At 41.5% G+C, this 13,610-nt stretch overlaps 1 protein-coding gene across 3 annotated transcripts in view; it reads left to right on the top strand.

Annotated features, from left to right (window-relative positions):
* PUDP (pseudouridine 5'-phosphatase) overlaps nt 1-13,610 on the top strand; it is a 113,702-nt gene that overhangs the window by 32,970 nt on the left and 67,122 nt on the right. For all 3 annotated transcript variants that reach the window (XM_014600340.3, XM_059720933.1, XM_059720934.1), the window contains one exon: nt 8,812-9,030. In XM_014600340.3, coding sequence (XP_014455826.1) covers nt 8,812-9,030 — 219 coding nt within the window. The remainder of the gene's footprint in view (nt 1-8,811; nt 9,031-13,610) is intronic.

Raw genomic sequence — 13,610 nt, forward strand, 5'->3', positions numbered from 1 at the left:
TGCTTAATTCAAGGGGTCTTGGTTGTAGCCATGTTGGTCTAAGGACATAGGCAGACAAGGTTCCTTGGGTGAATCTGATATCTCATTAGACCAACCCAAATAGTTAGAGAGTAGTTATTAAGCAAGCTTTTGGGTTCAAAAACCCTTCGTCAGGCTAAGGAAGTTTCAGCAGTTGGTGTGTGCTCTTCCTGGATGGAATGAAAAGTAAAGAAGCCAGAGGCTGGACTGGGGAGTCAGTTGTCAGGCAGATTATAATGTGTCATAAATCCAATGTCTATATTTAGTCCGTGATTTTTAGTATCCAGGAGGTTGATGAAGTGGAGTTCATAGGCTCGTCTCTGGGAAGTGTTGTGTAAGTTTCCTTTGAGGATCAGGACTGAGAGATTGGAGAGAGAGTGGTTTTCTTGTGAGAAATGTGCCCCCACAGGTAATTGGGTATTTCTGTTTTTGATAGATTTCCGGTGTGCGTTCATTCTGGTGTGCATTTGTTGTTTGGTCTCTCCTACCTATTTTCCATGAGGGCATTGGGTGCATTGGATGAGGTATATTACATTTCTGGAGGTGCAGGTATAAGATCCAGGAATGCTGATGGCTCTGTTGTGGGGTGTAGTAATAGTGGGGGTGGTGGAGATGTGTTGGCAGGTTTTGCATTTCTTGTCCTGGCACAGTCTGGATCCTTTTGGTGTGTTCTGGGCTTGAGGAAGTTTGCTTCTGGTGATGAGGTTAGCGAGATTCAGTGCTTGTTTGAAGGCTAGGATGGGTGGCTCTGGGAAGATCTTTTTAAGAATAGAGTCTCTTTGTAGTATGGGTTGCAATTGTTTGAGGATTTTTCGTACAGGTTCAAGGGAGGGGTGATATGTCATAACCAATGGTGTGTGATTTGTGGGGGGGGGTTTCTTCTGTACTGCAGCAGTTCTTCATGTTGTATCCGGGTGGCTCTTTCATACGTGCGATCTATCTCTCTGGAGGAGTGTCCTTGTTGGGTGAAAGCCTTTTTAAGATTGGTGAGGTGGCAATCTCTGGTGTTCTCTTCAGTACAGATGCGGTGGTATCTGAGGGCTTGGCTGTATATCACAACTTTTTTGGTGTGTTTAGGGTGATTGCTGGTTCAGTGCAGATATGTATGTTGGTCTGTGGGTTTCTTATATAATACAGACCACATTATACAAGAAACCCACAGACCAATGCACCAAATGCCCTGATGGAAAATATGTAGGAGAGACCAAACAACAACTGCGCACCAGAATGAATGCACACCAGAAATCTATCAAAGACAGAAACACCCAATTACTGGTGGGGGCACATTTCTCACAGGAGGGCCACTCTCTCTCCAATCTCTCAGTCCTGATCCTCAAGGAAAACTTATACAACACTTCCCAGAGATGAGCCTATGAACTCCATTTCATCAACCTCCTGGATACTAAAAATCATGGACTAAATATAGACATTGGATTTATGACACATTATAATCTGCCTGACAACTGACTCCCCAGCCCAGCCTCTGGCTTCTTTACTTTTCAGTCCATCTAGGAAGAGCATACACCAACTGCTGAAACTTCCTTAGCCTGACGAAGGGTTTTTGAACCCGAAAGCTTGCTTAATAACTATTCTCCAACTATTTGGGTTGGTCTAATAAAAGATATCAGATTCACCTGAGGAACCTTGTCTGCCTTGCTTAATTCAAGGTATATTACAGGGGTGGCCAACCTGCAGCTGCAGAGCCACATGCGATACTTCAGAAATTAATATGTCATGAACGACTGGTGCCTTCTGAGCCTGGGGTGGGGCATCATTTGTAGGCAGCAGCGGGGACCACCTGCAAACACTGGCGGCCACATCAACATCAAGGAGGGGGTGGGTGGCGAGCGGTGACTGGCCACAGAAGTCGATGGTGATTTCGGTGGCATCCGGTCTCACGGGGGTGTGTCCCCCGCATGCGTCGCCTATGAACATGCGTCTCCTTGAATCTTCACACAAGCACAAGGTGACCAGCTTCCATTTGGAAGCAAAGATTCAAGGAGATGCATATTAACTTCTGAAGAGCCGCATGTGACTCTGGAGCAGCAGGTTGGCCACCGCTGGTATATTACATCCACTGCTTTCCGCCCACCCACAGGCCCCTTCAGCTTATCACAGAAGGAAATCAGGTTGGTCAGGCATGACTTGTTGGTAAATTCATGCTGGCTGTTTCTGTTCACCTTGCTCTCCTCAACGGATTCACAACTTCACAACTGGTTGTTTGAAGACCCATTACATGATCTTCCCAGGTGTTAAGGTCAGGCTGACTAGACTGTAATTCCCCAGATTCTCCTTCTTTCTTTTCTTAAAGATGAGTACTGTATTGGCCCTTTTCCAGTCATCTCGAATCTCATCCGACCTCCAAGGGTTCTCAAAGAGGATAGCCAATGGCTCTGAAATTTTCTCAGCCAGTTCCTTCATTACATTAGGGTGCATCCCACTTTTCCCTGCCAATATGACAATGTACAATGTGTCTAAGTAAACCTCATGTGCCCCTATTTGTGAAGACAGAAGTAAAAATGGCATTAAAGACTGCATCATCTGTAACTAGATTGCCTTTTGTATTCCTTAAAGGATCTAAGGTCTCTGGTCTTCTTTCTGTTAACAAACTTGTAGGTTTCATAAGTAAATCAAATGAAGTTGTCCTGCCTTGTAACTTTTTTTCTGTTGGATATACTGTAAATTGTCAGAATTCATTAAAAAAAGAAAGAAACACGTAGATAACACCCTCCTCCAAAGCCAGACTTCATTCATTAATTTTTTGTTGTAAGCTGTCTTCTCAAACCAAGGGCAGTTGATTAAGTCAAGTTATTTAGATACTGAAATGAGGACAAATACAACCCTAACCTAGATAAACCTGTACTTCTAATTCAGAACCTTTGTGGTGGTTTTAGCAGATCAGGTTTTACAGTATGTTATGGTGCCAAGTGACCTCCAGCTTCTCGGATAGTCTCTGGCCTTTATTTATTTTATTTATTTACTAGCTGGAAGACCAGTTGAGCAATCCAGCACTTCTGTCATTCTTGTCACTTTATCTGTATTTATTGTAACTGGCTTTTACACACTGTAAGCAGTACCAATGGAACAGCCACTGGTTTTTTATAGAAAAGGATTACTATAAAAATGACTGTAGATTGAATGTGCAGCTTGAGAATGAAACCAGTCATGCCCCATGATATATAGTGGGTGGGGAGTATGTCATGTTCATAATGTCCAAGTAAAAGAAAGGAAGAAGATTTAGAAGGAAAGGAAACATTTTCAAAGACAGAAAATGGAGTTACTCTGTTACTGAATTTCAGTGAGAGTTGGCTAGCTCATTCCTTTCCTTTCCATTGTTTTGCAGATCTACCTAGGAACTTAAGAATTCAATTACTTTCACTATTCATTCTCTCTTTCCATTTAGAAAGTTATGTTTTTGTTTCTTTTTGCATAGGAAGAAATCTAACCTGACTTTATTTTGTTCAACATTTTTTGAGATACCCCATGTTCACAAGGATGCCAAAACTCTGAATAGTAGCAGTATTTAATACTTAGATACTGCTACAGACTCCCAAGAGAAAGCTTGTGTGTTTTCTTTTATCTCTAAGAAGACACAGAACAAAAAAAAAAAAAAAAAAAAATATATATATATATATATATATATATATATGTATGTGCATCCTACATGTGTAAAATCCACGCATACACTCAGTGTTGCTTGTTTTTAAGAAGTGTACCCAGATTGTGATTGGAGATTAACTTTAGGTTATTTCAGCTGTCCATATTTATTGTTGGTGCCGTAGCTCTGCAAGTCTGTTCAGGTACGTAAAGCTTCCAGATCTGTGTAAGACATTTGAAGTGGGGATTCAGCAAGACTTGAACACTCTTTAATAATAGAATAGGAAAGGTTGTGCACTCTTCAATAATAAAGGCACAACCTGTAAAAACCTTTTTGTTTCTCGAGAGTAATATTATATGAAGTTATGATACAGGAAACTAGGGATTATAATAATTCCCAACGCATTTAACTGCAGTGCCTAAAAGTAAAGTTTCACAAGTTCAAGCAGGATACTGGACAGGAGGTGATCCCTTTGAGAAAATTATTTCTGTAAACATACTCCTTTATGAATAACTGTTGAGAAAAAATGTAAGAAGTAGGCTATTTGGGCCCCCAGTTCAGCAAAATTCTTACGTGTGGACCTTATTAAAGCATGTGAGTAATTCCATTGAAACTGCTGGGCTTTAAAGTATGTTGATGTATTGGCATCTGGGGGAGAGACTTTTCATGACTTTTTTTCATTGCCTAGCACATGCTGTTCTAATAAAAAAAATTAATTAAATATTTTAAAATATACAGATTTGCTCATGAAGTGCTATTCGGTCTGTAAACTGTGACATTTCCCAACTGTTTATTTTTAGGTCAGCAATCTGGATGTTATTAAGTATTTCTGATAAAAACCAAATAAAAAAAACAGTTCACAGTCATGTTGCTTAAAATTCAGGTGGCATTTAGTCTTAAATCTTTACGTATAATGGTGGGGGGGTCACTTATGGATAGTTTAAAATATGGTTATTTTATACCTCTGCAAGGAAATTCTAATGTTCTGGAATTTTATTCTTTGATAGCCTTATATATATATTTTATTTCCATATAGTTTGCTTCTTATTGGTGAATGTGAGAAGATTTAATAACATTTCCTACTTCAGAAACGCAGGAAAAGTGGGACTATAACATATCTTAAGCATTATACTGTTATTCAGCTTCACCTTAGCTTGCTGAGAACACCACTTGATAGTGCCAAATGAGCAGATTTTCTTTTTCATTTTTTGCTTCTTAAGGCTATCAGTCTTGGCACCTTTCAGAGCCAAGTCACTTGAATTTCTGCTGATCTAGGTGGGCATTGTGATATATAACCTGTGTGTTTTATGGGCCAACCATGATAATACCTGTAATGAACTTAACTTTTTCCCTGCATTAAATTGTTTAAACAGTGTCTGCCATGATTGTTAGAGAAGACATTTTTTTTCCTCTACCCTGAAGGTTATTTTCTGACCCATTTGCAAAGCTGGTATGGAGCGCACCAAAGTAAAATGGGCCCTTATTGAATTTCCTGGGTCAACTTTAATTTTAGTTATTGAAACAGAACCCTGAAACTAAAATACTGTGGTGTTGAATATAGTGCTATATTTCTTCACTGTTTGGGTTCACTTGACTCCAGGTGAGATGACAGGAAATAACCCAAATGTTTGTCACTGATCTCAAATTGGAACCATCTGCTGGTCTTAGGACAAGAAGACCAATTTAATAGTAGTAGTTCATATGAACTAATATATAGACTAATGGAGTATAGCAGCAAAGAGTGTGGTTTTTGTCAGACTACAACCAAGTTTTTATTTGTTGTCCCTCTTTATTCAGTCTTCCCTCTGTACTATAGCCATGCCAGAGATTAGGGCCAGGTACAGATGTTGTTCATAAACTGAAACAAGTGATTAGAAACTGGTCTACACAGGTAACTGAAGTTCAGCACACATAGACTGGTGTAAAAATGGTGGAGCCTGGTCTAAGGTAGGCCTGGATTGATCTAGTATCAGATTTAATCGATTTAGATTAGATTGGTTTATAGAACTTCTGTACCAGATGGCCTACTGACTCAAGTTAGGTCTCTGTCCACCATCATCCTAGCCCCTTGCTAACTCCCCACTGTCAAGGAGGTGTGTTGGAACTGAACTTGCGCTCAGTTGTTCTGGCTGTCACAGACCCAAGCCAGCACAGAATTTCTCCCCAACTACATGCCCTGCCTCTGGCCAATTGTAGGCTGCCTCTGGCCAATTGTGGGGGTGAGGTTGGATGGAGGATTCTGTCACATGGACCTGGCAGCCAATCAGGTGTGGCTACGAGGCTGTGTTCAGCAGCAGGGAGCCTACTGGGAGGCATTTGGGAGCACCTCCAACCTTCTGTCTGTGGCCAGTGGAGGCAGCCTGTGTGCCCCCCCCCTCCCCTCCAAAGGGCAGAAGTGTGTTCTGCTCACTCCTGAACTAACCTATGATGCTTAAAGTGTGTAACTTAGCTCACTTCTGCCTTGGGCTTTTTGAACAGCTGTACCTGGCCTAGAATTTAAATTTTGAGCAACATTCATCTTGTCCATATAGTACTTGCCAAGCATTGAGTAGAAGACATTCTCACTATAAATGTGCACAATTTGTCTTCTGTTAAACCCAATTTACCAAAATAAAAGGAAATAGTTGGCAAGTGCAGTCTTTAATGAAGGGAAGGGGTTTTGATTGTTTGTTTTGATGGGAGTTAATCCAGAAAGTGTTTGTTTCGATACAGTGTGCCAGTCTGCCAGTGGTATAGATCTATTCTAATGAAAATTGCGAAACTTAGACTAGAGGCTCTGAAAGTGTTTAAATAAACTGTGGGTGAGAAAACAGAAACAAAGGAAAGCAGGTTTTACTTAAACCTGGATTGCTTATTTTGCTTTATGAAAGCCCTTCCAGTCTCATTTTTTTTTTTTAATTATTGGTTTCCTATTAAGATCTTAGGGGAGTTCAAAACTGTTAAAAGTCTTCTATTTGTCAGTTGTACCTTGTTGCGGAGCACTAAGGTGCCCTGCTCCTTTAAAGAGCTGAAAATGGAAGTGGGGAGTCCCAGATGCTGGTTACCAGGGTAGCCAGAATGAGTTAATTGGTCCATACCTGCCAGCGGTCAGCTGACTGGAAGGGGCAGGGCCTGGCTCATATATAAACCCCAGGGCTGAGGCCAGGAAGGCAGTTTCCTGCTAGCAGCCAGAGGGGAAGGAGCCTCCAGGGAGGAAATGCCCAGTAATGCTGCAACTGCCTGATAGGCTACACCTAGGGCTAAGGGGGCTCCATGAGCCTGTTAGACACCTAGTGCCAGGGACGAAACCTGATCCTTTTAAAAGTGTCAGAGCACACCCTGACCTTCTGTATTACGTTATAGCCCAGGGGCTTGTGTTTTGTTTGCTGTTGTATAAGACCGGTGGTTTGGGTGAGGCTATTTAGGGAAGGAGGAGGCCTCATAGGGAGCCCACTGCAGCATGGGGACCCTGGCGCCAGAGAGGGCACAGCACTTTGGGGTTCATAGACCCCTTTGGGGGGCACAGAGACCCCCAGCACCAGAGAGGGCATGGCATTGTATTTGGGGTGCACAGACCCCAGCGCCAGAGAGGGCATGGCATTTGGGGTGCACACAGCCCAGGCGCCAGTGAGGCGCAGAGTGAGAATAGAGGGTGCCCAGCGGGCCAAATTGGCACGGTCGAGGGGCCCTAAGGATAACGCGGCCATCCTTAAGGATCCCATCCTGTGACATACCCATTATGGGGAAAGGTTTCAATTTTTTTTTTTTTTTTTTTTCAAGAAAACATTGACCATTTTCTCACTCATCCCTTCTAAATGTGTGGTTGTTTTTTTTCTAGGCACCTTGTTTCAGTGGGGTTAAAAGGTGTGTCCACAGTTTTCTCACCAGCTTTCATCAGTAAATATAGGAAGCTTTTTTAAAGATGTGGAAGGAGGGGGGAACAGGAAGCAGACTCATAAATTGTTTGTTTTACTATTACCTCAAACTTAAGCTGAAAGATTCCTATGCAAGGGACAGTTTGAAGACAGAAAATGAAAGCATGGTAAGAAACTGGCTTTTGGTGTTCTTGCAGAGATTATATTTATACTAAACTAAAGTATTTCAGGATTAAATTCAGAGATTTAATTAGCTACATCCTTTTTGATTGGACCTATTCACCAGCATTACGAATCCCAGCCCCAGAAAAGTTGTACTTTAGTGGGGGTTTTGTTTGTTTGGGGTTTTTTTAAAACTAATCAGACTTAAAATGCAAAGATTTTCCCCAAGCTAAGGATTCTTTCTATGGCAAAATATAGCCCAGAGTTAACTCTTACAATGAAGCCCCTGGAATTAGAAGTGCGGGTGTGTGGTCAATGCAGTCATATGTAAATGTAATGGTGCCGGCGGCGCTGTAATAATGACTGTAGTATCTTTTGAAGGAACTCTGAAGCGTCTGTTCAAAGACATTTTTAAATAACTTTAAAATGATTTTTTGTAGTTTAAATGGAATATGTAATAACATCCCTTGAGTACCAGCATTCCTTTTCTGATTTTCTTCCTTCATTGAAGAATAAATATGGCATCGTAATGAAGGCATTGGTTATCTGTAAGCCTATGCAAGATAAAGTCGGTGAAAGAGCAAGTCCACACAGAGAGTAGACAAATGCACCCTAAGAGCAGTTTCAAAAGGGGAGGGGCAGCTGCTGCTCAGGACTGCCCAAGATCTATAACTGTTACTTGTATTGGTGCCTGTAGCAATACAGGTACAGCAAACCCACTCCAGCTTTAACTCTGCTTTGTCCAGGGTCAAAGTTGAGGTGATTTAGCACACTTGTATCCTTAAAAGGTCATTCATTACCTAACCATTACAGCATAACAGCTTCTGTGTGATTCTGAACAGCAGCCCCCCAGCTCTTCCCTTGTGAAGCTGCTACAAATGTATGTTTGTCTGTGGCCACAGTTCTTCACTGTAGAGCCTTTTCTTATATCATGGGAATGTTACCCTTAAAGAATACTGACTTGGTGCTCTGTGTTGATCTAGAAGTCTGGATGCAAATCTGCATTGAAGGTGAGAGCTGACATAATGTGCTGTTTTAGGTATACCTCTGTGCCTCCTAAATGATGGTGAATGGGGTCTTCAATTGGGAAAACTTGGAGCATAGAAGCAGTAGTTCAGACTGAAAAGGATGAGCCTTGCATGTTATAAATTACTCCTTTTTTCCCCCTTTCTTTTTCAGACACTGAACGTCTCTATACTGTCGTATTCCAAGAAATCTGTGAGCGTTTTGGAAAAGCCTACACGTGGGAGGTGAAATCCTTAGTCATGGGTAAAAAAGCATTGGAGGGAGCACAGATTATTCGAGATACTCTAGAGCTTCCGATGACCAAAGAAGAACTGCTGCATGAGAGTAAAATGAAGCAGGAAAAAATATTTCCTAGTGCTGCATTGATGCCAGGTGCTTTCTCTTCATTATTTAAATGACTTCATATGAAATTATTTATATGCAGGCAATGAGAGTTTTTAAACTTCCTTTCACAAAGAAGCTTCTCTTACAGACCTGGTATTTCTACTCTTGACTTGGCAGGGTTTACTCAAAATGGCATGGTATTTACTTGTTAGGAAACTCCTGGGGATGCAGAAAGCTTTTGCGTACACATTTCGAGAACAGCTGCTCTTAATACATGTTTTAAAGAACTAAGGGAAAAACCCCGAAGATAAATATGCTTGAGTGTTGTCAGATTTATAATCTAGACTGATTTACGGTAGTTGATAGCTGTATAACTCGACAAGTTATTTTAAATCTGGCTGTGGGTGCACATTGATGTGTGTTTGTTGAGGTCATAACAAAACTCATGCCTATACAAACATGGATAAATGAACTCATTCACTTACATGTTACAAGTTGAAATGTACAAAAAAAAATCCTGACGCTAACATTGTTACTAAGCTAAAGTATGAACCAGGTGTTTCTGGAACATAGATCAATATTTAATGGTAACATTTAATAACTGAGGATAGATAATGTGTGTGAAGTAGCTTAGCTGTTGTCACTATAACTACCTTAACTGTTGGCATTTTCTGCTTCTTGATTGTTTGTATGTTTGTTCTTGCAGTCTTCATGGTGTATTCATGTAGTGTAGCATATGTTTTTTTTCTTAAATCTGTGCTTGTATATAACTTTCTAATAGCTTAATAGGAAAGGGAGTCTTGTAAAACAAAAGTTCAGCATAACCAGTGGGTAAAGCTTACAAACTCAGCTGCTTTGGCCCACATAGCGTATACCAGGGGTTAGCAGTTTTTGGGTGGAGTGCAACTTCGACTTCTAAGATGTTGGCGTGCTAGGGGCGGATGGTGGGAGAGCCACGAAGGGCCCGATCCTTGTTGTGGCAGTGCAGTCCAAGTCCCTTATCTGAAGTGTGTGTGCCAAGCAAAATGACTTCATGTGCCATGCTCTGGCACCCCTGACATGCATTCATTTTTCTTCAGCTTACACATCTTAGAAGCTCCACCAGCTTATCAGTTCTTTATTTGGATGCCTATTCACTGTTTATATGTAAGTGTGCATTAATAGATTTGAAGGATAAAATTCTAGTTCCTATTAAATTAATAGGAGTATTGCCTAAAGTCAGTATTCTACCCAGAGGGTGCATTTACACATGCAGTTAATGCAAAGCTCTGGAGCAGTTTGAGCTGCAGTAAACTGCTCCTGGGAGCAGCATCTACATGTGCACCCAGGATAACAGCAATTTGAGCTTGGGTGGAGCAGTCCATCGTTGGTAGGGGACATGGGGGTCAGCTCTGGGCTCCAGATGGTGATGTTGGGTGGTGGAGAGGCTGGCTGGAGCATGAGGTTGCTGCAAGAGCGGAGCTGTGTGGCTAGGCGGTAGGCAGGAGTCTTGCCTTAGACTGGCTGACCAGGTGCAGTTTGTCTATGGCCAGCATCTTCACATGCATTTCAGCTCAGTTATTTACTCCATTGTAAGATAGTACTGTCAGGGACTTCCTGACAGTAATGGTGGTGTTAATTCGTTTACTGCACCCTAATACTAGTGCATGTGTAGCCAGTGGCACTTAACTGCAGAGCTAATTAATCTTCTCTACCATAAAGCTCACATGTAGATGCATCCAGAGAGTTTACTATGTATACTTAGTTCCAAAGTTAAATGCTATATCATTTAAATATATAAATTAGATATATGTTTTATTTTCCAGAAAAACAAAAGAACCAGTCTGTAATGAAAGCAATAATAGTCTTTGGTATAAAACTCTTACAGACCATGCATTTGGCTAGAATCTCATGAAAGACAGAGGAGGATTTTTTTAAATTTTCATTTCAGTTTTAAATCCTGTGGACTCCTTACAGCTGCTGGTATTTGATTCCAACTTCAAAGAAATCGTAGTTTAGGCTTCAGAAATCTCAAAGGATAGATCAATTTGGGAATAGCAAGTGGCACTCTATTTTTTTTTTTTTAATATGTCTGACTGATTATGGATGGAATTAACAGGCATTAACATTAAGGTAAGTTTATTCATGAAGTGAATGAAGAGTTCATACCTCTTGAGGAGACATTTGGATGCCTTAAAGAGAGTAGAAGGGAAAAGCACTGCTTAGAAAACTGATCAACAGTGCCATAGGGAGAGAATGTTTGATACTGTTTAACAAGAAGGAAAGCAAGAAAAATGTTTTACTTGCTTCCCTCAGTTCTAGCTCTACTTTTGTTTGATATCAGAGTGCAAGAATACTGCAGCATTTCAGATAACACTCCTAAAGAACGTTTCATGATGACAAAGAAACAGGTAGATAAAGGAAATTATTTTTTAGGTCTTCCAAGCAGACATAGCAAGTGATGGTTGGCTCCATCCTCATCACTCTCTTGCTGTCATAATAGCAATACTATTTCACTTGAGGACTGTGGAAATATGCCAGTGGTGAGTTGTGACTGCCAACTGCTTTAATGTTTCAGGTTACATCAAAAATATTTTAAAATTTGTGGTTTAAAAGAGTGGATGGTTTCTCGTGCGAAGTGAGATTTTTCTACCATGGACTAAGAGGGGTTTCTACTGGGGAATTACTTTATAATCTTAAAGGATTACAATCAAACCAACCAGAGATCTAATCAAATTGCTACAGTTCAGAGTGTTAATGTTAGCTGATTATTATTATTTTTTAAATGGGTGTTTGAACTTTGAAGTGCTTTAGTTTTCTCTGGCAGATAAGGTTCCTTGGGTGAATTTGATATCTTTTATTAGACCAAACTAAATGGCTGGAGAATAGTTATTAAGCAAGCTTTCGGGTTCAAAAACCTTTCGTCAGGCTAAGGACGCTGCAGCAGTTGGTGTGTGCTCTTCCTGGGTGGAATGAAAAGTAAAGAAGCCAGGGGCTGGGCTGGGCTGGGCTGGGGAGTCAGTTGCCAGGCAGATTATAATGTATCAAAAATCCAATGTCCATGTTTAGTCCCTGATCCCTAGTATCCAGCAGGTTGATGAAATGGAGCTCATAGGCTCGTCTCTGGGATGTGTTGTGTAAATTTCCCTTGAGGATCAGGACTGAGAGATTGGAGAGAGAGTGTCCCTCCTGTGAGAAATGTGCCCCCACCGGTAATTGGGTGTTTCTATCTTTGGTGGATTTCCGGTGTGCGTTCATTCTGGTGCGCAGTTGTTGTCTGGTCTCTCCTACATATCTCCCATCAGGGCATTTGGTGCATTGGATGAGGTATACTACATTCCTGGAGGTGCAGCTGTAAGATCCTGGGATGCTGATGGCTCCGTTGTGGGGTGTAGTAATAGTGGAGGTGGTGGAGATGTGGGGGCAGGTTTTGCATCTCTTGTCATGGCACGGTCTGGATCCTTTTGGTGTGTTCTGGGCTTGAGGAAGTTTGCTTCTGGTGATGAGGTTGGCGAGGTTCGGTGCTTGTCTGAAGGCTAGGATGGGTGGCTCTGGGAAGATCTTTTTAAGAATAGGGTCTTTTTCTAATATGGGTTGCAATTTTTTGAGGATTTTTCCATACAGGTTCAAGGGATGGGTGATAGGTCATAACCAGCGGTGCGCGATTTGTGGGTGTTTTTCTTCTGTACTGCAGCAGTTCTTCACGTGGTATCCAGGTGGCTCTTTCAAACGTGCGATCTACCTCTCTGGAGGAGTGTCCTTGCTGGAGTGTCCTTGCCTTTTTAAAATTGGTGAGGTGGCGATCCCAGGTGTTCTCTTCAGTACAGATGCGGTGGTATCTGAGGGCTTGGCTGTATATCACAGCTTTTTTGGTGTATGTCGGGTGATTGCTGCTTCTGTGCAGGTATGTATGTTGGTCTGTGGGTTTCTTGTATACTGTGGTCTGTATTTTACCCTTCTGGATACTGATCCTTGTGTCTAAAAAGGGGATGTTGGTGTTGGAGTATTCTAAAGCAAGTCGGATGGAGGGATGGTGACTATTGAATTTCTGGTGGAACTCAATTATAGAATCCAGGTTATCGCTCCAAATGATGAAGATGTCATCAATATATCGTAAGTACAGCAAGGGTTTGATGGTGCAGTTCTTGAGGAAGTCTTCTTCCAAGTGGCTCATAAAAAGGTTGGCATACTGTGGGGCCATTTTAGTGCCCATAGCTGTTCCCATCATCTGGAGGAAGTGTTGATTATTAAAAGTCATATGCCATTTGTGATGTACTGTGGGTATTGTTATAATATTTCTGTGCAAACTGTGTTCATGTTGCAATCACGTTGCATGCCTCAGTTTCCTCCTGGCTAACTTACAAGAGGGGAAAATTGGGTTAAAAAGACAGTGAAGCAAGAGGTCTGCTTGCCTTTGGAACAAGACAAGATGGCATCTACAGAGACTGAGATAGCGGTGTTGCTGTTTTGACTTTAAAAAAGTGAGATGGCCCACCCAGAGGACTGGAGGAAAACTGAATACAGGGATAACAGTGGAGAGGGGGGTGTGAACAAGAATTTATCTCCTTCCAGAGAAAGTCTGGAATCCACAACCAGGAAAGGTGTTTTGGAAAGAGAACAGCAAAACAATCTTTGGGAAGTGTTCTTGG

This window comes from Alligator mississippiensis, chromosome 1 (assembly GCF_030867095.1).
Source record: "Alligator mississippiensis isolate rAllMis1 chromosome 1, rAllMis1, whole genome shotgun sequence".
NCBI classification, from domain to species: Eukaryota; Metazoa; Chordata; order Crocodylia; family Alligatoridae; genus Alligator; species Alligator mississippiensis.